At 44.0% G+C, this 20,587-nt stretch overlaps 2 protein-coding genes and 2 non-coding genes across 6 annotated transcripts; 1 reads left to right on the top strand and 3 right to left on the bottom strand.

Annotated features, from left to right (window-relative positions):
* Window positions 1-885: 885 nt before the first annotated feature.
* On the bottom strand, window positions 886-11,717 carry LOC121571157 (HAUS augmin-like complex subunit 6). Of its 2 annotated transcripts, none has more exons than XM_041882486.2 (16): window positions 11,274-11,717; window positions 10,975-11,070; window positions 10,805-10,883; window positions 10,545-10,677; window positions 8,993-9,137; window positions 8,588-8,650; window positions 8,369-8,423; window positions 8,086-8,259; window positions 7,589-7,788; window positions 7,222-7,351; window positions 7,012-7,114; window positions 6,845-6,923; window positions 6,426-6,558; window positions 2,931-3,029; window positions 1,977-2,109; window positions 886-1,874 (listed from the first exon to the last, which is right to left on the bottom strand). In XM_041882486.2, the coding sequence occupies exons 1-16, from the start codon at window positions 11,399-11,401 to the stop codon at window positions 1,117-1,119; spliced, it is 2,508 nt and encodes an 835-aa protein (XP_041738420.1). In that variant the 5' UTR covers window positions 11,402-11,717; the 3' UTR covers window positions 886-1,116. The 2 variants fall into 2 exon arrangements, with proteins under 2 accessions (XP_041738420.1, XP_041738421.1); XM_041882487.2 differs by having other exon boundaries at window positions 8,606-8,650.
* On the bottom strand, window positions 2,767-2,897 carry LOC121573140. Its single transcript, XR_006002004.1, has one exon. It is a non-coding gene; the product is annotated as a small Cajal body-specific RNA 8 (non-coding RNA).
* Window positions 6,645-6,775, bottom strand: LOC121573139. Its single transcript, XR_006002003.1, has one exon. It is a non-coding gene; the product is annotated as a small Cajal body-specific RNA 8 (non-coding RNA).
* Window positions 11,718-11,775: 58 nt separating the features above from the next.
* LOC121571158 (tripartite motif-containing protein 16) lies at window positions 11,776-15,562 on the top strand. Of its 2 annotated transcripts, none has more exons than XM_041882488.1 (6): window positions 11,776-12,603; window positions 13,025-13,120; window positions 13,330-13,620; window positions 13,998-14,157; window positions 14,274-14,333; window positions 14,459-15,562. In XM_041882488.1, the coding sequence occupies exons 1-6, from the start codon at window positions 12,013-12,015 to the stop codon at window positions 14,986-14,988; spliced, it is 1,728 nt and encodes a 575-aa protein (XP_041738422.1). In that variant the 5' UTR covers window positions 11,776-12,012; the 3' UTR covers window positions 14,989-15,562. The 2 variants fall into 2 exon arrangements, with proteins under 2 accessions (XP_041738422.1, XP_041738423.1); XM_041882489.1 differs by having other exon boundaries at window positions 11,777-12,603; window positions 13,330-13,563.
* The last annotated feature ends 5,025 nt before the right edge of the window (window positions 15,563-20,587 follow it).

Genomic DNA, 20,587 nt, shown 5'->3' with positions numbered 1-20,587 from the left:
TATTTACAAAAAGCTTATTTCTCTCGAATTTTGGGCACAAATTTGTTTACATCCCTGTTGGTGAGCGATTCTCCTTTGCCAAGATAATCCATCCAATTGACAGGTGTGGCATATCAAGAAGCTGATTAAACAGCATGATCATTACACAGGTGCACCTTGTGCTGGGGACAATAAAAGGCCACTAAAATGTGCAGTTGTTGTCATACAATGCCACAGATGTCTCAGGTTTTGAGGGAGCGTGCAATTGGCAAGCTGACTGCCGGAATGGCCACCAGAGCTGTTGACAGAGAATTGAATGTTCATTTCTCTAACATAAACCGTTGTTTTAGAGAATATGGCAGTACCTCCAACCGGCCTCACAACCGCAGACCACGTGTAACCACGCCAGCCCAGGACCTCCACATCCAGCTTCTTCACCAGAAACCGTCTCAGGGAAGCTCATCTGCGCAGTCGTCGTCCTTGCCAGGGTCTTGACCGGACTGCAGTTTCGCCACACAACCGATTCAGTGGGCAAATGCTCACCCAGTGGTGGAAAAAGTATCCAAATTGTCATTATAAAAGTAAAGATACCTCAATAGAAAATTACTCAAGTGAAAGTCACCCAGTAAAATACGAGTAAAAGTCTAAAAGTATTTGATTTTAAATATACATCAGTATCAAAAGTAAATGTAATTGCTAAAATATATTTAAGTATCAAAAAATAATTCATTATGAACTGTAACTCAGTAAAATCTTTGAAATTGTTGCATTTGTTGTTTAGTGTAGTTTGAATGATTGAACCCCCAATAACCCCACGCAAGTGTAAACAAGGCCTTTACAAGGCCAGGAAATTAATCTGCAAAAAGTATTAAACCTGATTGACATTGGTAACAATTTAATCCATTTAACAATATACAATTCATGTTTGTTTATTATCACCCATCATATTTCACTTTAGACAACAACAAAAAAACTATTCAAAACATCAATGTAAGTTTCTGTAGGAAAAACAGATTGGCACACAAATATTAGAATTGCAAGTGTATTGAAATTAGTTAGCCTTAATTGTGAAAAAGTAAGAAACTAGAAGACTGCGCAGAAAATACTTTTTAAAAAAGACACTACAGGTCGGAGACACTACAGGTCGTCTATGGGGGAGAATGTGAACAATTGCGGGAGGTTATACTGCCCTTTTCTTGGCGGCGAGGGGCTCTCTAGAGTGTCCAGATCCAGGGAAAAGACCTTGTCCGTCACTTCCACTGTGGCTGCAGTCTCCAGTGTTGCTGCCATCAGCCAGTCACTGGCGTCCAGGCTCCTCTCGCCATGCTGTGGGAGAGAGGGCTCTGGTGCCCCCTGGCGGCAGTCCATGAAGGAGGCCTCTCCAAAGGCCTGCTGGATCTTTTCCAAACGCCTGCGTGCGTCCAGCAGGGCTGGCTCAGTCTCAGTGGGGGGGATGTGGGGGAGGAGCAGCTCTTCCTCCTCGGTGTTGGACGTGTCCCTGGAGTTACTGGAGCTCAGGACACTGCTGTCATTGCCCGGCAGCTCGGGGAGTGTCTCCTGATCTATACTGAACTGCTCGGGGAAGACCTCTTGGTCGATGCTGAACTGGACCACGTCGCTGCTGCTCAGGCTATTGAGGGCCTCCATGTTGGAGGAGTCCCAGGACAGGGTGGACATGAGGGAAGCCTGCTGGGGGGCTGCAGTACTACAACCGTTTGTGGGATCCAAGCTTGTGCTCAGGGAGGGAAAATCGTGGCTAAGGGAGGCCTCCTGTACGTCGCTGAGGGGCATGAGGCAACCGAGGATGTCGTCGCAGTCAAACGTAGCAGACAGGAAGGCCTTCTGAGCCTCTCCTTCCTCCACCGCACTTCGCCAGGAACTCTTCACATCCAGAACTGATCAAAAAATTAAAATTACTCCTCTGGCCAACAAAAAGCAAAACTGGAGAAAAGAGCATTCTGCCTTTCAAAGTACATCAAACAAGGTCCAATACTCACTCAAACTCTCTGGGGTGCGTGGAATCTGCTTCCTGGTGGAGAAAGGGTCTGTGCCAAGAGTGTCGAGTAGGTCTCCCAGCTCGAGTCCTCGTAAACTTCTGTTGCCAGGGCTGGTGGTCACAGCCTCTGCAAACTAAAAACGCACACAAACCAAACAGTAAGTTATGCTCCATGCATGCATGGCATGTTAAGCAACATGGTACAGACTACATACCAGTCATATGCAGATCAGGGGTTGGAAAATAACCCCTATTTATTTAGTTCCGTTCCAGTGTTCCGACCAGCATTAGAAAGTTCTGAACCGGTTCGAACCAAAAAAAGTAACGGTTCAAATAGTTATTTTCTACCCTTTGAAATCAACAGTTTTTACATTTAGCCAAATCATTTACTCCACCAATTAGTGTAGATAGAGCACCTTGCTATGGAACATGTAAGCTAATGGTTTACATGTTTGATGGACAGTTAAGTGCAGGCGCGAGACGAGATCGATTTGACGGGTGGGGAGAGCAAGAAAGAGGGGTGGACATGGAGGGGGCTGGAAGCGCTGAGAATCATAACATGTGAATTTGAAATGTTTAGGCTATTATTAGCATCGTAACTTCACTTAATTATATACAAGACATTAGGAATATTGTTTGAACAAAAATAACATTAACTGGTTCTCAAGATTTGAAGGTAACGGTTCTGTTCCGGAACACTCGAGATCACTTTCGTTCCCAGTTCTGTTTCCGGTCCTCAAAATTTCTCTCCTCTGTTCCCTGAACCGGTTCCAACCCCTGATGCAGGTAAGGGCTGTCTACTCCGTATCTGTCCGTTGCGATTTCACTCAACTCGCCCCGGTCATCAGAGAGCAGGTATGCTATAGGGAGCGCTAGTGACGGTCAGAGCACAGCTCAGGACTGACCAGGTATCTGCCTCCCGCCAACCCCCCCCCCCCACGTATGGAAACGGTACCTGATTTGCCAAGTTGTCAAACTCAGAGTCGAGGATCTGAGCCTTTTTCTTCACTGAAGACACCTTTGGAGACGCACGAGGAGTCTTCCTTACAATGGCCTATAAGAAACCAGAATGGTCACATAGGTGATTAAACATACAGTGGGGGAAAAAAGTATTTAGTCAGCCACCAATTGTGCAAGTTCTCCCACTTAAAAAGATGAGAGAGGCCTGTAATTTTCATCATAGGTACACGTCAACTATGACAGACAAATTGAGAAAAAAAAATCCAGAAAATCCCATTGTAGGATTTTTAATGAATTTATTTGCAAATTATGGTGGAAAATAAGTATTTGGTCACCTACAAACAAGCAAGATTTCTGGCTCTCACAGACCTGTAACTTCTTCTTTAAGAGGCTCCTCTGTCCTCCACTCGTTACCTGTATTAATGGCACCTGTTTGAACTTGTTATCAGTATAAAAGACACCTGTACACAACCTCAAACAGTCACACTCCAAATTTCACAATGGCCAAGACCAAAGAGCTGTCAAAGGACACCAGAAACTAAATTGTAGACCTGCACCAGGCTGGGAAGACTGAATCTGCAATAGGTAAGCAGCTTGGTTTGAAGAAATCAACTGTGGGAGCAATTATTAGGAAATGGAAGACATACAAGACCACTGATAATCTCCCTCGATCTGGGGCTCCACGCAAGATCTCACCCCGTGGGGTCAAAATGATCACAAGAACGGTGAGCAAAAATCCCAGAACCACACGGGGGGACCTAGTGAATGACCTGCAGAGAGCTGGGACCAAAGTAACAAAGCCAACCATCAGTAACACACTACGCCGCCAGGGACTCAAATCCTGCAATGCGAGACGTGTCCCCCTGCTTAAGCCAGTACATGTCCAGGCCCGTCTGAAGTGCATTTGGATGATCCAGAAGAGGATTGGGAGAATGTCATATGGTCAGATGAAACCAAAATATAACTTTTTGGTAAAAACTCAACTCGTCATGTTTGGAGGACAAAGAATGCTGAGTTGCATCCAAAGAACACCATACCTACTGTGAAGCATGGGGTTGGAAACATCATGCTTTGGGGCTGTTTTTCTGCAAAGGGACCAGGACGACTGATCCGTGTAAAGGAAAGAATGAATGGGGCCATGTATCGTGAGATTTTGAGTGAAACCCTCCTTCCATCAGCAAGGGCATTGAAGATGAAACGTGGCTGGGTCTTTCAGCATGACAATGATCCCAAACACACCGCCCGGGCAACGAAGGAGTGGCTCGTAAGAAGCATTTCAAGGTCCTGGAGTGGCCTAGCCAGTCTCCAGATCTCAACCCCATAGAAAATCTTTGGAGGGAGTTGAAAGTCTGTGTTGCCCAGCGACAGCCCCAAAACATCACTGCTCTAGAGGAGATCTGCATGGAGGAATGGGCCAAAATACCAGCAACGGTGTGTGAAAACCTTGTGAAGACTTACAGAAAACGTTTGACCTGTGTCATTGCCAACAAACGGTATATAACAAAGTATTGAGAAACTTTTGTTATTGACCAAATACTTATTTTCCACCATCATATGCCAATAAATTCATTAAAAATTCCTACAATGTGATTTTCTGGATTTTTTTTCTCATTTTGTCTGTCATAGTTGACGTGTACCTATGATGAAAATTACAGGCCTCTCTCATCTTTTTAAGTGGGAGAACTTGCACAATTGGTGGCTGACTAAATACTTTTTTTCCCCACTGTATACAGTGAGGGGAAAAAAGTATTTGATCCCCTGCTGATTTTGTACATTTGCCCACTGACAAAGAAATGATCAGTCTATAATTTTTAAATGGTAGGTTTATTTGAACAGTGAGACAGAATAACAACAACAAAAATCCAGAAGAACGAATGTCAAAAATGTTATAAATTGATTTGCATTTTAATGAAGGAAATAAGTATTTGACCCCTCTGGAAAACATGACTTAGTACTTGGTGGCAAAACCCTTGTTGGCAATCACAGAGGTCAGACGTTTCTTGTAGTTGGTCACCAGGTTTGCACACATCTCAGGAGGGATTTTGTTCCACTCCTCTTTGCAGATCTTCTCCAAGTCATTAAGGTTGAGGCTGACGTTTGGCAACTCGAACCTTCAGCTCCCTCCACAGATTTTCTATGGGATTAAGGTCTGGAGACTGGCTAGGCCACTCCAGGACCTTAATGTGCTTCTTCTTGAGCCACTCATTTTGTTGCCTTGGCCGTGTGTTGGGTCATTGTCATGCTGGAATACCCATCCACGACCCATTTTCAATGCCCTGGCTGAGGGAAGGAGGTTCTCACCCAAGATTTGACGGTACATGGCCCTGTCCATCGTCCCTTTGATGCAGTGAAGTTGTCCTGTCCCCTTAGCAGAAAAACACCCCCAAAGCATAATGTTTCCACCTCCATGTTTGACAGTGGGGATGGTGTTCTTGGGGTCATAGGCAGCATTCCTCCTCCTCCAAACACAGCGAGTTGAGTTGATGCCAAAGAGCTCCATTTTGGTCTCATCCGACTACAACACGTTCACCCAGTTCTCCTCTGAATCATTCAGAAGTTAATTGGCAAACTTCAGACGGGCATGTATATGTGCTTTCTTGAGCAGGGGGACCTTGCGGGCGCTGCAGGATTTCAGTCCTTCACGGCGTAGTATGTTACCAATTGTTTTCTTGGTGACTATGGTCCCAGCTGCCTTGATATCATTGACAAGATCCTCCCGTGTAGTTCTGGGCTGATTCCTCACCGTTCTCATGATCATTGCAACTCCACAAGGTGAGATCTTGCATGGAGCCCCAGGCCGAGGGAGATTGACAGTTCTTTTGTGTTTCTTCCATTTGCGAATAATCGCACCAACTGTTGTCACCTTCTCACCAAGCTGCTTGGCGATGGTCTTGTAGCACATTCCAGCCTTGTGTAGGTCTACAATCTTGTCCCTGACATCCTTGGAGAGCTCTTTGGTCTTGGCCATGGTGGAGAGTTTGGAATCTGATTGATTGATTGCTTCTGTGGACAGGTGTCTTTTATACAGGTAACAAACAGATTAGGAGCACTCCCTTTGAGAGTGCGCTCCTAATCTCAGCTCGTTACCTGTATAAAAGACACCTGGGAGCCATATATCTTTCTGATTGAGAGGGCGTCAAATACTTATTTCCCTCATTAAAATGCAAATCAATTTATAACATTTTTGACACACGTTTTTCTGGATTTTTTTGTTATTCCGTCTTTCACTGTTCAAATAAACCTACCATTAAAATTATAGACTGATCATTTCTTTGTCAGTGGGCAAACGTACAAAATCAGCAGGGAATCAAATACTTTTTTCCCTCACTGTACATAAATTAGGGACATTTTGGTATGCAGGAGCGGCTGAAAGGCCAAAAGTCTTTAAATCTGAGAAGCAGATTTATAATATTGAATTAGCTAAAACAATTAGCCTTTAAAAAATTATTTAAAAAAAAGCTGAATAGGATGCTTGTTGCACATCACCTACCGGCAGGGGGCTTGGTGAGGGAGCCATGGCAGGTAAAGCCATTGGAGTTTCACAGAGTGCATGGAGGGGAGTCAGTGGGGAAAAGTCCACACCAGGAAGACATGCAACCCTCTCAACAGCTGGAGGGCAAAGGCTGTTCAAAAAAGAGACCTGTTATAAAGACATCTTCTGTGGATCAAATGTTGGAGCTATGGTTAGAAAAAAACAAGACTGAATAACGGTTGTCTGCTCCGTATCTGTCCGTTGCGATTTCACTCAACTCGCCCCGGTCATCAGAGAGCAGGTATGCTATAGGGAGGGCTAGTGACGGACAGAGCACAGCTCAGGACTGACCAGGTATCTGCCTCCCAACAACAGAGGAATCAGACTACAAGTTGCCCATTAGCAATGAATACAAGTCAAGCAGAGTATTAATATACCTTTTGAGGGCATAATCCATTATGGTTACAGTCTCCTTTGGAACAGAGTCAGTCGCCACAGGCTTCTCTTCAGGAAATTCTAAGTTATGAAAACACCACAAGTTAAAATATTCAGTTAAACAATAAAGCAATTTAGAAGTGGTAATGTTTTGTTTCGCTTTACTGACCGGGTAGCTTGGCCGGATACTGAGAGAAAATGCTAGATTTGAAGCTGGCTTCGGTGGCCGGCTCAAAGGACAGAGGAGCCATTGGGAACAGAAAGTCAAGGGCCTAAAAGGAGACAGAGTACAGCCCTCAGTCCGAGTTGAATAGCCCTGGCCTAGGGAGTAGCGGCTGTATCTGGACAGAGTTGTTTAATAACTGTAAAAGGCACTTACAGGATCCTTGTTGAGAAACGCGGTCAGCGGCATGCGTTTCAGACAGTCCGCCCATTTCCGGTCCCACTCCGCCTCCAACTTTCTGATGACGGTCTTCACCTCGGGAATTTCTTCCTTTGAAATCCTCTTCCTGGAAAAAGAGAGCGACAGTCAGATGCAGTGATGCCAGAGAGAACAGAGCTTGACAGTTATAAATAGGTATTACTACTGCTCAATATGGATTTAAAATTGCTGTTGCCCTGTCTTCTGTTAAAATAAAATGAATTACAAACATGTTAAATGCTGCTATGCAACTCAAACAGTAATACATCAAATGGGTAGCAGTTCCCCAACAAGCAAGCCTCTGCGATAACAGTTTGTAGCCCACCTCATGAGTCGGAGGTCCTCCAGGGCGCGTGCCATCTGTAGGTTCCTCTCCTGCAGGTGCAAGGGGTGGAGCTGGGCAATGGGGGTGTCTCCTGCCACCCGGCACCTCTCCTCCCCCAGGAGGCCCAGAGCCTGACGGAGCAGCTCCAGCATACGGAGGATGTTCAGCTGGCCTGCCTCGTAAACACTGCCCACACTCGACTGGAGCACACACAGAACTTACTTAGTGATAAACAGAGCAGTACCCACATTACTCCCAGCAAGTTCCACTTATTTTATGCATTTCAAGTACTAGCATACCTGATTCAATCTGTTAACTAATCACCATTCCTTAGTTTCATCTGTTGTGCTAGTTCTGGAACATATCAAACATGTGGAACAGCTGGGGGTACTTGAGGAGAGGTTTGAGAAACATTGCACTGAAATATGGATTGGGTTCCAAACGCACCGTCACCCGCTAAGCTAAAAAGGCAATGATTTAATTTTTGTGCATCTCACCAGGTGGGATAACTGCTCTAGTCGCTCCAGCAGAACCCGGGGGATTTTAAGGGAAAGGTCCGTCCCGTCCAGGGTGTACTGGTCAACATCTCCCCTGATGACACACTCCACCACCCGCCGCTCCTCCTCCAGGGTGGACAACACTCCGTCCATGGACGACCACAGGGAGCGCACCTGGGGTGTGTTCAGGGGTGAAACGGTCAGACTATTGCAGATGGAAATGTTTTGAACATCCATTTCTAGTCATGTTAAACGAACTGTCATTTATTAAATGAAGGAAAACCTTCTGAATCTTCTCAGCTTGAGGGGTTCCCTCCTGGTCAACTTTCTTGTGACGCCTGCACAGGGGAAATACATCATTTTACCAGCTGCCATTGATTATTAGCACTTTTTTACCAGCTGCCATTGATTATTAGCACTTTTTTACCAGCTGCCATTGATTATTAGCACTTAGGAGCGTAATGTTTGATGCAAAAAAATTGAACACATCTCAACTACATACTTGTGCAAATCATCATACTTTGCGTCTTCAGCCCTCCAATCCCTCAAAGACTTCACTCGAGACCTACAAGAGAGGACAGATGTAGAATGGCAAAACTAGGCATATTTGAAAAGAAACAACAGTTGACGGGCAAAGGCAAGACATTCACCTCAGGGCATACAAACTCCAAACCTCTGTGACCACCTGGATTTATGAGGGCGACTTGATTACCTGCTCATCATTTGCACCTGTGCTAATTAGCCAGAATCACACGACACACCTAACCAATGAAATAATGTTTTTTATCCAACTTAAAAAGGTATCAACAAAAATGGGACACTTTGAGGCATTATAAACATCCAGAAAATATAAGTTTATCTACAAACACATCCAATGCCTGTGGTTTGTGCAGTTGCCATGACTTACTGGGCTTGTCTCTGGTACTCCTGCAGCATCCGATCCTGTTCCACAGCTCCTCTCAGGAATCTGGTCTTCACCAGCTGAAACCGCTTCAGCGCCATTTCCACAGAAGAGGCAGGGGCTGCCGCGGCTTCTGGGACCCACGTGCCATCTAACACACATTGGCTGCGTTCACACAGGCAGCCCAATTCTGATATTTTTTGCACTAAATCGGTCTTTGACCAATCACATCAGACCTTTTCACATAAGATATTTTTTCATAGCTCATCTGATATCAGAATTGGGCTGAACATAGTCACTAGCTAGGTTTCCATCCAATTGGCGACGGATTTATGCGAATATCCTAAAATCTGCATAAATAAAATGCCCGTTTTCCCACCAGAGATGTGTTTCCATCAAATAATAATATGTACTTAATTCTGATAAAAAATAAATAAAGTATGTGCGTTATGACGTAGTGCACATAAAATAACTTTTGTGGTTAAATCCCCATGTACCAAATAAAAAAATACAAGTTAAATTGGTTTGCTTCACATTTTAAACTCTGATGGTTTTGTCACAAAAAAAATGTGCCTTATATAGCTAATGTGCCCACTCTGTTAATGCACGTGCGCTCTAGCCAAAAGCTTGCAGATACAATGCGGGTATAGCCTACATGATGAGATTATTATGGACAAAAGCGCAAGATTATTTTAATTTGTCAAACGGCAGCAAAGCATCGATGATCATGTCACCGGAATAAGACCCTCGATATTTATTGGAAAGCAGCATCAAGGTCCTCACCTTGCACTTTCCCCACCCTGTGAAGTTAATCATAACTTATTTAATCTGTAGCCTAATAAACTGCATGTCTTCCTGAGTCGTAGTGGGAGGACCACACAACATGTCATTGCGTGACTCCCAAGTTTACTTCAATATAAATGGTTATTATATCAATATTTGCGCATTAAAGCGTTTCCACCGCTATTTCTCGCATAATACATTTTACAGACAAAATAAATCCCACCTTCTCTAGCATATTTGGTTTTGTCGACATTTGGAATGTTTACCTACAAAGTAGCTGTTTCCATCAGGTCTGTCGTGCCATTTTCCATCCAACATGTACTTTATGTGCATAAAACGGTTGGATGGAAACCTGGTTATTGACAAACAACTCCAGACAAACGCTTGTAATTCACAGGGAGACGAAAAGCTATGGAGTCTGTCTTTAAGGCTGCGTTTAGACAGGCAGCCCAACTCTGATATTTTTCCCCACTAATTGGTCTTTGACCAATCAGATCAGCTCTGAAAATGATCTGACGTGAAAAGCTCTGATGTGATTGGTCCAAATCTGCCTGTGTGAAAGCAGTCTAAGAAGTCCAAACCTTGGGCTAGTCATACTGTAAATGTGATATTTCAGTTTTATTTTTAGGTATAAATTAGCTAAAAAAATCTACAAACCTGTTTTTGCTTTGTCATTATGGGGTATTGTGTGTAGATTGATGAGGGGAAAAAACGATTTAACCCATTTTAGAATACGGCTGTAACGTAACAAAAATGTGGGAAAAGGTCTTCCTACCTGTTGAAAATGTCTTCATCTCATTCAACATGACATGATTGGCTAGATGGAGCATCAGGTTGACGAACCTGGGACCACCAGGCGAGAGGAATAGAGACGCCACCACTTTGGGAACTGTGCTCCCCTGCTCATCCTGAAAGCACAGATCAAGTTCAAACGCTTTAGACCTGTTGACCAGACATACTTACAGACAGTATGCATCTGCTGCAACAAGTTGATCAAATACTGAACATCTGAAAGAAGACATGTCAAATCCTTACCATTAGATCTCGCAGCCAAGCACAGGTCACCTTACGGAATTCAGCATCTGCTTTGTGGTCCAACGCTGGCCAGCAATGCCTGCATACAAGACCCAACATATTACATGATTGCAGAAAATGACAAATGTGTGAAGAGAAACAACAAGTCGGGAATCGGACCATCATCATACCTGTATGCATCGTGGAAGCGTGCGGGGTTTAGTTTTTCTAACAGGAAATGGGTAACTATGTAGAAAGCATCCTTGTTTGGTTTGTCAAACATATTGCTGTTGGTGAGAGAAAGAAACTGGTGTCAAAACAGGCTTTTGACTGACCTGAGAGAATGGAGTCGTTCTGCCTATTATTTTATTTTCATTGTCGTGCCATCACCAGTTTGTCTCACTGGATTGAAACAGGGTTGCAAGACTGATGTTGATCATGTTAACGCTAACTGTTAACTTTAGCCGTTACCACAACAATCAATACTTACGGTCCAAGAATGATGTGTTTGACATTGGCTTTGTTGGCCCCTGATGATGCTGCGACTTCGGGTTGAAATCCAAGACCCAAAAGAGACCACCACAGATATTTGCTGTTAGTTCTCTGAAGAGTCGACATTCTTCCAGCGAGCTGAAAACTTTTAGATCTCAAAATGATCTAACTGCTAGCTAGCGGAAGACTGAAACATTCGATGCAGCTAAGTTAACGGTAGCTAGCTAACTAAATTGGCTAGCTAGCTAACGTTAGTTGGGCAGAAACAGAAAGCGAACATAGCTAGCTATAGTAACTAACGTTACCGTCCTCGAATTTCAACAAACGATACAAATACAGTTGACGTAAAAATTAAAGCATGTACACCATAAATATCTAGCTATTCGACATTACGCAGGCCAACTTTGATTGTCTTCTTCAAACCGCCAAATATTTCAAGAAGAAAATAATTAGCCGGATGTTGATACGCGTACGTCCTGTGTTGCGCATAATTCTGTCCCCTGCAGATCTCGGATTGATCCTTCGCTGCTAGTCGATTCAACAATAACAACCACATTTGAATTGTCATATCTTGAATTGAAATCACGACTGGTAAAATGTGTATTATTGAATTGAAATTAGACTAGTTCAACTGGGGGACTGGGAGATATTTTAAACGTCTAGCTGTCTAGATTCATCCATGTTTTGTTTGCATGTAGCATTTCTGCCGGGGTGTGTCTTTGTGAGTGATCAGTGAAATGGCTGAGCAGGGAGTTCTCCTGGACCAGGGCCAGTTCTGCTGCTCTATCTGCCTGGATTTACTGAAAGAGCCGGTCACTATCAACTGTGGACACAGTTACTGTAGCAACTGTATTGAGGACTCCTGGGATAAGGATGATACAACGGGTGTCTACAGCTGTCCCCAGTGTAGACAGACCTTCTCTCCAAGGCCTGCTCTGATGAAGAATAGCCTGCTAGCCATGGTGGTCGGGAACATGAAGAAGACAGGACTCCAGCCTACTCCTCCTGCTCTGTGCTTTGCTGGACCTGGAGATGTGGAATGTGATTTCTGCAATGGGAGAAAGCAGAAAGCTCTCAAGTCATGTCTGGTGTGTCTAGCCTCTTACTGCGAGACTCATCTCCAGCCTCACTATAATGTAGCTCCGTTGATGAAGCACAAGCTGGTCAAAGCCACCACACAATTGCAGGACAATATCTGCTCTCATCATGACAAACTGATGGAGATTTTCTGCCGGACCGATCAGCAGTGTATCTGTTATCTGTGTACCATGGATGAACATAAAGGTCATGATACAGTCTCAATCACAGCAGAAAAGACTGAGAAACAGGTGAGAATCAGAGCTAATCTTAGAGTTATTGTGATCAAAACAACATGGCAAAAAAACATCACATTTAGATAGGCATATGAGACAGTTTTGCATTATGTCACATCAAATTAAAATCAAATCAAATTGTATTTGTCACTTGCGCCGAATACAACAGGTGTAGACCTTACCGTGAAATGCTTACTTACAAGCCCTTAACCAACAATGCAGTTCCAGAAATAGAGTTAAGAAAATATTTACTAAATAATCTAAAGTAGAAAATCAAATAAAAAATCATAAAGTAACACAAGAAAATTACATAACAATAACGAGGCTATATACAGGGGGTACCAGTACTGAGTGATGTACTGGGCCGTACGCACTACCCTCTGTAGAGCCTTACATCAATACCATGTAGCTCAGTAAAGTGTTTTTTTGTTCACAGAAGCAGATAGGGACGAGTCAGCAGAAGGTCAACCAGAGAGTCCAGGAGAGGGAGAAAGAGTTGAAGGAACTGCAACAGGCTGTGGAGTCTCTCAGCGTGAGTATTGACCAGAGGAGATTAACCATGTCATCTTTGTTGCAGTCGTGTTGCGCAGATCATCAGTTCCCACACCGCCTGGAGAAGTGTTTGATATCTCAGGAACCACAATGATATGATATAGCAATCTTCTGAGGCTCCAAGTTAGAGAAAGAGAATATACCTTTTTAACATGAAGCCGTCTCTTGTCTATGTTTGTGTTATAACAGCGCTCTGCACAGGCAGCAGTGGAAGAAAGTGAGAGGATCTTTACAGAGTTGATTGACTCCATTGAGAGAAGGCGCTCTGAGATGAAGGAGCTGATCGTAGCCCAGGAGAATTCAGCTCTAAGTCAAGCTGAAGCCCTCATGGAGCGTTTGGAGCAGGAGATCGCTGAGCTGAAGAGAAGAGAGATTGAGCTGGAGAAGCTGACACACACAGAGGATCACATCCATTTCCTGGAGGTAGCTTCACTGAGTGACCATCCGTCTGTTATTGCAAAAGGAACTCATTATTCTGGGGTGGGTTTAACAAAGCCTTTGTAGCTAGCTAAAGTAGTGAGTAGTATGTTATTTCTATAGCTAGCCGACTTACATTTACATTTTAGTCATTTAGCAGACACTCTTATCCAGAGCGACTTACAGGAGCAATTAGGGTTAAGTGCCTTGCTCAAGGGCACATCGACAGATTTTTCACCTAGTCGGCTCGGGGATTAGAACCAGCGACCTTTCGGTTACTGGCACAACGCTCTTAACCACTAAGCTACCTGCCGCCCCGACTTAGACTTAGGTCTCTCGTTGAACAGCAAAGTGCTTCATTTTAGGAATTTGTTAGTTCACACATAGAAGATTGACTGTCAAACATCCATAAAATGTTTTAACAAAATCTCTCTCTGCAGAGTTATCAGTCTCTCGCCAGTCCCAGTGTATTTTCAGACTTGCCCACCATCGATGTCTGTCCTCTTCAGTACTTTGAGGATGTGAGTGAGGCTGTGTCTAACCTTAGAGAGAAACTGGAGGGCATCTTGAAGAGAGAATGGTGCAGAATTTCCACCAGAGGTAGGTTAGAAAGTAGAGTTAATTCTGCATACTTTGATGAGATTGGAGTTCTAGCCTACACTGCATTTATATGGTCTAATCATAACTCTTTCACTGTGTGTGAATGTGCGTTTCAGTGAATCTAGTGGATGTTCTACACCCACCCAAGCCCAAGACCAGAGCCGACTTCTTACAATGCAAGTCCCTTTATCCTGAAGTTGCTAACAGTCGTATTTTCAATGATACTCACCACAAACCCTGAGATAAAAGTAAAGAGGGGGACTCATATCATATCTTTATTTCTTAATTTCTCTTCCCTCAGATTCATGTCGGCTCACCCTGGACCCAAACACATTATACAGACAACTCTTTCTGTCTGAGCGGAACAGAAAGGTGAAACTGAAGCGCAAAGGCTACTCCTACCCCAGCCGTCCAGACAGATTCACTCAAATGTGTCAGGTGCTGTGCGGGGAAGGTCTGTCTGGGCGCTGTTACTGGGAGGTGGAGTGGAGTGGGTGGAAGATTTATGCAGGCGTTTCGTATAAAGATATCAGCCGATCTGGGCCTGCGGATGATTGTCAATTTGGACACAATGACAAGTCCTGGAGTTTAGAGTGCTGTAGTAATGGTTACTTTTTCCGACATAATAATGTAAAGACTGAAGTGGCACGCCCTCAGTCCTCCAGAGTAGGAGTGTACCTGGATCACCAGGCCGGCACTCTGTCCTTCTACAGTGTCTCTGACAAAATGACCCTCCTCCACAGTGTCCAGACCACATTCACTCAGCCCCTCTATCCTGGGTTCTGGCTTCATTGCTTTAAGACCACAGCTGAGTTATGTGAGTTAGACTAGAGGCCCATGTAAGTGATGCTTTAACTTACTATTTTGTGAGTTGTTTATCATATACAAACATTTCCTTCAATGAATCTCAGAGGATTGACTCTCACAAATTGAGCTCTCTGTAGTCTAGATAGAATTTGAGGTTATTTTCCCCAAATTTTAGGATGTTGAAAATGAAGTAGTTTGAGAAAAAGTTAATCTAATGTTCGTGCTAGTCAGACAATCCATATCACTAGTGAGATTTTACTTCTGACAGTATATAGTAGGGCAGGCAATACATTGTTTTCAGAATGATCTCTGAACTTGACCTGTCTGTGTGTTATTGCGTATTCTATGTCAGCAATTTTTATGTAGGCTACTGTACATATGTTGCAGTGAAAGTTTTTTTCCCCAGTATATTCAATGTTTATTTGTCCTAGAACTCATGTTGCATCATGTTACAGGTCCCCTCGAGGTCCACATTATACCAATAGTTTTTCAATCAACTGAAGTAAGTAGTTTACTGAGCCCTTATTTACAGTGTTCACTCAATATTGACAATGCTGAACCAAATGCAAACTGATAAATAAACAGTGTATTTGTTGAACATCTGATTGGTGAACTACTTCTTTAACCTTCAGAGCCTAATGCTCTAGTGACAATCAGTAGTTGGTGTAATATTTATATTTGAGTCATTCAGCAGATTATATTATCCAGAGCGACTTACAGTAGTGAGTGCATACATGTTCATACTGGTCCCCCGTGGGAATCGAACCCACAACCCATGCTCTACCAACTGAGCCCATCCAGTATAATATGCCATCCAGGGTTCCCACTCAAGCAGCATGAATAATCTGTTTTGAAATACATTTAACCAAGTGAGTTAAGTACAATTCGTTTTTGTAAAATAAGATAAGTAACAATTGTTACAACAAGTAACAATACTGAATTAAATATATACTATTGCATTCAATTAATTTCCATTGTATTATTTGTTAGATTACAATTTTAAGGTGTTCCAAAAGTCTTTGTTGATGGCTGAGAACATCCTGACAAAGATGGAGGGTTTGTGTTTCTTCTCCTCGGGTTGAGAAGTGGAGGGACGACTCTCCTGAAGTGGAGCCATGACAGCCTTTGGCACTATGCAGGGTGCTAGAGACCGAAGGGGAAAGTTGTCAGGTACTTCAGTAGGACTACATAGATTTTATGTTTCTCACATGTTGCTAATGTTGTGGCACTGGAAAGTATCTAAAAGTGATACAATTATTGATTTGCAGACTTAAGTATACAATGCGCCTCTTCACGGGGAACCTTAATCTGGTCCTGAGCTTCCTCGGAGGGCTGTACTTCCTTTTTGTTGTTCCGTTTGAAGCAATAATTATTTCAAAATACAATTTATATTAATCACAAATGGAATTATTAAAAAGCCATAATGTTTTGATAACAGCAATTCACAGGGTTGTTCATTGGAAAGTAGACAGGTATTAAACCAGGACCATTTCCGGTTTACCTTGAGATTGATTCTGAACTTGGCCATCTTTGGGAGGAATCTGAACCTCCCTCTGCCTTGTTTCACAGCCTGAGGAGAACTGGAATCACTCTGGGCCTGCTCCTCAGACCCAGTGGCTATGACAGATGCCTCTCTGTCATGGATGATGTCAGCCATTTTAACTGGTCGAACTTCAGCTGGAGGAGTGACTATTCCATGTTGTTCTGTCTCCATTGTGGGACTAGAGGCCCCAGACATGTTGTCCATCACTTGGTGACAGATCGCCCTTGTGAATAGATTCACGGTAATGTGGTAAATCTGTGAGAAGCTGCCAGACACCAGAGAGCTACAACCATCAAGTACAGTCACTCCAGAAGTAGTGGAACTTGAGCTGCGGCGACTAGATGCTCTCGATGGAACATCATGAAGGGAGGCTTCCTGATCCAACCCCCATGATGAAGGAAGGAAGATCAAATGAAGCAGCAATCGCTTCACTATCTACTCAGCAAACATGTAGATGAGTTCGGAGGAGAAGGGTTTCCCCGCTTGATTTTCTTTCCATGCATGGTTTAGCAGAACTGTGTCAGAGACACACTTAGCGACTGCCACCGAATTGATTAGTGGGATGCTGTTCTGCTCTTGAATGAGGCTCTCAAGTTGATCAACAAGGTCATGGCACAATGAGAGAATCTTCTCCTTTGAGATAAGTTCTTCCAGACGTGTTAGATCAGAGTCTGGAGAAGTGGTCTGCTGCAGCACTTCAGGATCAAGATTTTCAATGATGAAGCTCACCACACCATTCTGGGTTTTTCTTAGGTCACTCAATGAGGCCCCGAATGCAATATCATCTCTTGCATCAAATGTAATTTTAATGATAGGAAAGCCATTGTCCAACTCAGTTGACATTGGACAATACTCACACTCTCCCAGTAACTCCAATCTCTGAGACCTTGAGCCTTTTGAAGCAGTAGATAAAGAAGATGAAGGTCTTTGAAGCTCTTGCCACTCCTGCTCTTTATCACCCTCACTGCAAACTGTCTCCACACCGTCCAGCATTGTTCCCACAATGTCATGGAGTTGCACCAGCTCCCCTGAGGTCATCAATTCCTCCATTCTGCTCATGTCCTCTTAGATGGCAATCAAGATTTGACTGATCCTTTTCTTGGCTTGCGCCATGGTTGCATCTGTGGTTTTTACATCTGGTTGATGATACCGGGTGAAAAACTCTCTCAGGTTGTTCCGCAGGTGCCTATAAATAGTCTGTGCTGTAGACCAAAGTTTAAAGTCAGAAATGGCAACACCATTTTGCCAGCTCTTGCTTGAAGTCTCAGAATAACTTGAGGTACCACGTAGAAGGGCAGAATCAGTTGGCTGTAGACTATCAGTTGATTCGGTAGTCTGCAACAGGCTCTTCATGTCTTTCACAACGGTTGCAACAACACCAAAAGCAGATGAGTCAATGTTCATAGAGGAAGTTGAGGAGGAATCCTGTAGAATGCCAAAATCAGATTGACTGACCCAACTAGTGTGGGACTCTGATCGGCTGGAACTTCCCGAGTTGGAAAAGCACCTGACAGATTTAATTAGGACTTGTTTCACTCATTTAGCTGCATGTCTCTGAAACGTTTCACTGGAGAGTTCGCAAATTACTGCATTAGGAGCAACGCAAAAACTCTCTGATGAAGAAGTTGCGTAACTTGCGGCAGAGATGTCCTTTAACCAAGCTATGTCGTGGTCCCAAACTTAGTAGCCAAAAGGGACGTATCCGATAATATATTTTTATCTGAATATTTCAATTCCTCCTCAGGAACCTCTGGCTTGAAACATGACACAATTGTGCTCATAACCTCCTTAGTGGTAGAGTCGAGGTGAAGCTGAATGATCTGAGGGCTAAGAGCCATCATAGGTCTGGAGCTTTCGCTCTGACCTCTACAAAGAGCCACTGCTCCTGGTGAAATGACCCCTGGAAGCATAGGCTCACTCTTGTTGGTTCCAAAATACTTTTGGATCAAAGTAGGAGCAGAAATGTTTTTAGCTTGCTCTAGATTCTCCTCTTTGTCTCGATCTGAGCTTTTAGGGGCCAAAGTCGAGAGTAAAGTCCCCTCAGCATATTCTGTAACCTTTTAGCAAGGTTAAGGGCCACGGGTAGAGCTTTCACTTTTGTGAAATCTGATTGTGCGATACACTTCAAATCGCTCAGAAAGGAATCTATAATTTCAGAGGCTTCAGAACCTATATTAATTGTAGATATTAAATGTTCTTCTGGCATATCTGGCAGATTCCTTTCACTGCCTAGATTACTTGAAGGCTCAGGTGTGCAAGCAGACATTTGTGCAGATAGACTTCTGCTAGACCTAATGAGCACTTCGCTAATAGCTTTAGTGACTTCTGACTTAAATTCAACACTGGAAAACTTCTCAATGGTTGACATTACAGGAGATCCAAGCATTTTCTCAGAAAGTTAAAGTATGTTTTGACTCACCATGCTGCCAGAGGATACAGTCTCTTTCAGAGATTTTTTCTCTACTAGGGAGTCTTCCAGAAGACCACGAACACTATCCCTTGAAGCGAAACAAAATTGACTTTGTGTGCGATTTCTCGAAGTGCATCCATTGTTCCTTACTCTCCTTCCTGGCATTTTCTGGAGATGACCATAACAGTCATGACCTCTCCTGTCAACGGTGCAAGGGAAGCCTCAATGTCCACATTCTCCTTAGATGGATTGGTTTTGGCTTGAGGCGCAGCCTGTCCAGTGACGCCAAACCTCCGCAGCTTGGCACAGATAACAGACACCAGGGGCGGCCTGCATGGCATATCGCCTGCCAGTGTCACACAACACTGGTCTTGATTTAGCTGAGCTGGAACAGGAGATGATCAGTGAGATGTCAGAGTTAACCTGACTCACAACATATCTGACCACAGATCTGGCCAATCCAGGTGAGCCAGAAGAGCAGGATTGATCACCCAGCGCCTGGAGAATTGTGTTCTCTGTGATCCCAAAGAGGGCATTCAGAGGATCTGTCAGTCGAGCCTCTCCTCCATGTGCCCTCTGCAACAAGGTCTGTGAACTTCAACACAAACAGAAGAATTGATCAATCTTATATAATATTTACATATTGATCTCTACAAATCAATACTTTAAATTCACCTAAATCACAATAATTGTAATATTTCGTTCTCTAAAGATGTGGTGTCTGCCTTATTACTTTACCATAAAAATAGTAGTTATTTAGCTTTTCATTCTTAGAACTGTCAAATGCTGTGTCATGTGTTGAAAAGTTAGCTTGAATTCAGTATGTATACGGTGCTAAGATCAGTTGGGTCAGGCTGTGATGAGGTGATTTTGAAGGAGTCAGGCGCACGAGGGTAAATCACAGCATAACAGGATTTATTCTGAACCACAGAGTTACGCAGTAATGGTGCCTTACTCTGGGTGCACGCTGAGCAGGAGGAGACATACACCCTCACGTCCTTAGCCAAGGTAGGCCACCAGTACTTTCCGGTCAGGCAGCGCACTGTACGACCGATACATGGGTGACAAGAGGATGGGGACGTGTGTGCCCAATATATCAGACGGTCACAGACAAGAGAAGGCACATACTGCAGCCCAGCTGGACACTGAAGTGGAGATGTCTCTGTGTGTAACGCCCGCTCTATGTCCGCGTCCATCGCCCATACTACCGCCGCCACAATGCAGGAGGTCGGGAGTATGGGCCTCTCCTCTGGGTCATACAGCCGTGAAAGTGCGTCTGCCTTCACGTTCTTCGTACCCGGAATGTAAGATCAAACCGGGTGAATAATAGGGCCCACCTGGCCTGGCGAGGGTTCAGCCTCCTCGCTGCCTGGATGTACTCCAGGTTACGGTGGTCCATCCAGACTTGAAAAGGGTGTTTCGCCACCTTAAGCCAGTGCCTCCACACGGTCAGGGCTCGAAAAACAGCCAACAGCTCCCGATCACCAATGTCGTAGTTCTGCTCCGCCCAGCTGAGCATCTTGGAGAAGAAGGCACATGGGCGGAGCTTGGGTGGCGTGCCTGAGCGTTGAGATAGGACAGCGCCTATCCCTACCTCGGACGCATCCACCTCCACCACGAACGGTAGTGATGGATCGGGATGGGCCAGTACCGACGCTGAAGTGAACAGA

This window comes from Coregonus clupeaformis, chromosome 8 (assembly GCF_020615455.1).
Source record: "Coregonus clupeaformis isolate EN_2021a chromosome 8, ASM2061545v1, whole genome shotgun sequence".
Classification (NCBI taxonomy): domain Eukaryota; kingdom Metazoa; phylum Chordata; class Actinopteri; order Salmoniformes; family Salmonidae; genus Coregonus; species Coregonus clupeaformis.
This window is presented reverse-complemented; position numbering and strand designations above follow the sequence as displayed.

Excerpts from the sequence above, each read along its gene's own strand:
- LOC121571157 (XM_041882486.2), bottom strand. The coding sequence starts at position 11,401 with ATGTCGACTCTTCAGAGAACTAACAGCAAATATCTGTGGTGGTCTCTT. Across the intron at positions 7,115-7,221 it reads CGTTTCTCAACAAGGATCCT|GCCCTTGACTTTCTGTTCCC; the intron begins GTAAGTGCCTTT and ends GTCTCCTTTTAG. Across the intron at positions 6,559-6,844 it reads ATGGATTATGCCCTCAAAAG|CCTTTGCCCTCCAGCTGTTG; the intron begins GTATATTAATAC and ends TTTTTTGAACAG.
- LOC121571158 (XM_041882488.1), top strand. The coding sequence starts at position 12,013 with ATGGCTGAGCAGGGAGTTCTCCTGGACCAGGGCCAGTTCTGCTGCTCT. Across the intron at positions 13,621-13,997 it reads AAGGAACTCATTATTCTGGG|AGTTATCAGTCTCTCGCCAG; the intron begins GTGGGTTTAACA and ends CTCTCTCTGCAG. Across the intron at positions 14,334-14,458 it reads CAGAGCCGACTTCTTACAAT|ATTCATGTCGGCTCACCCTG; the intron begins GCAAGTCCCTTT and ends CTCTTCCCTCAG.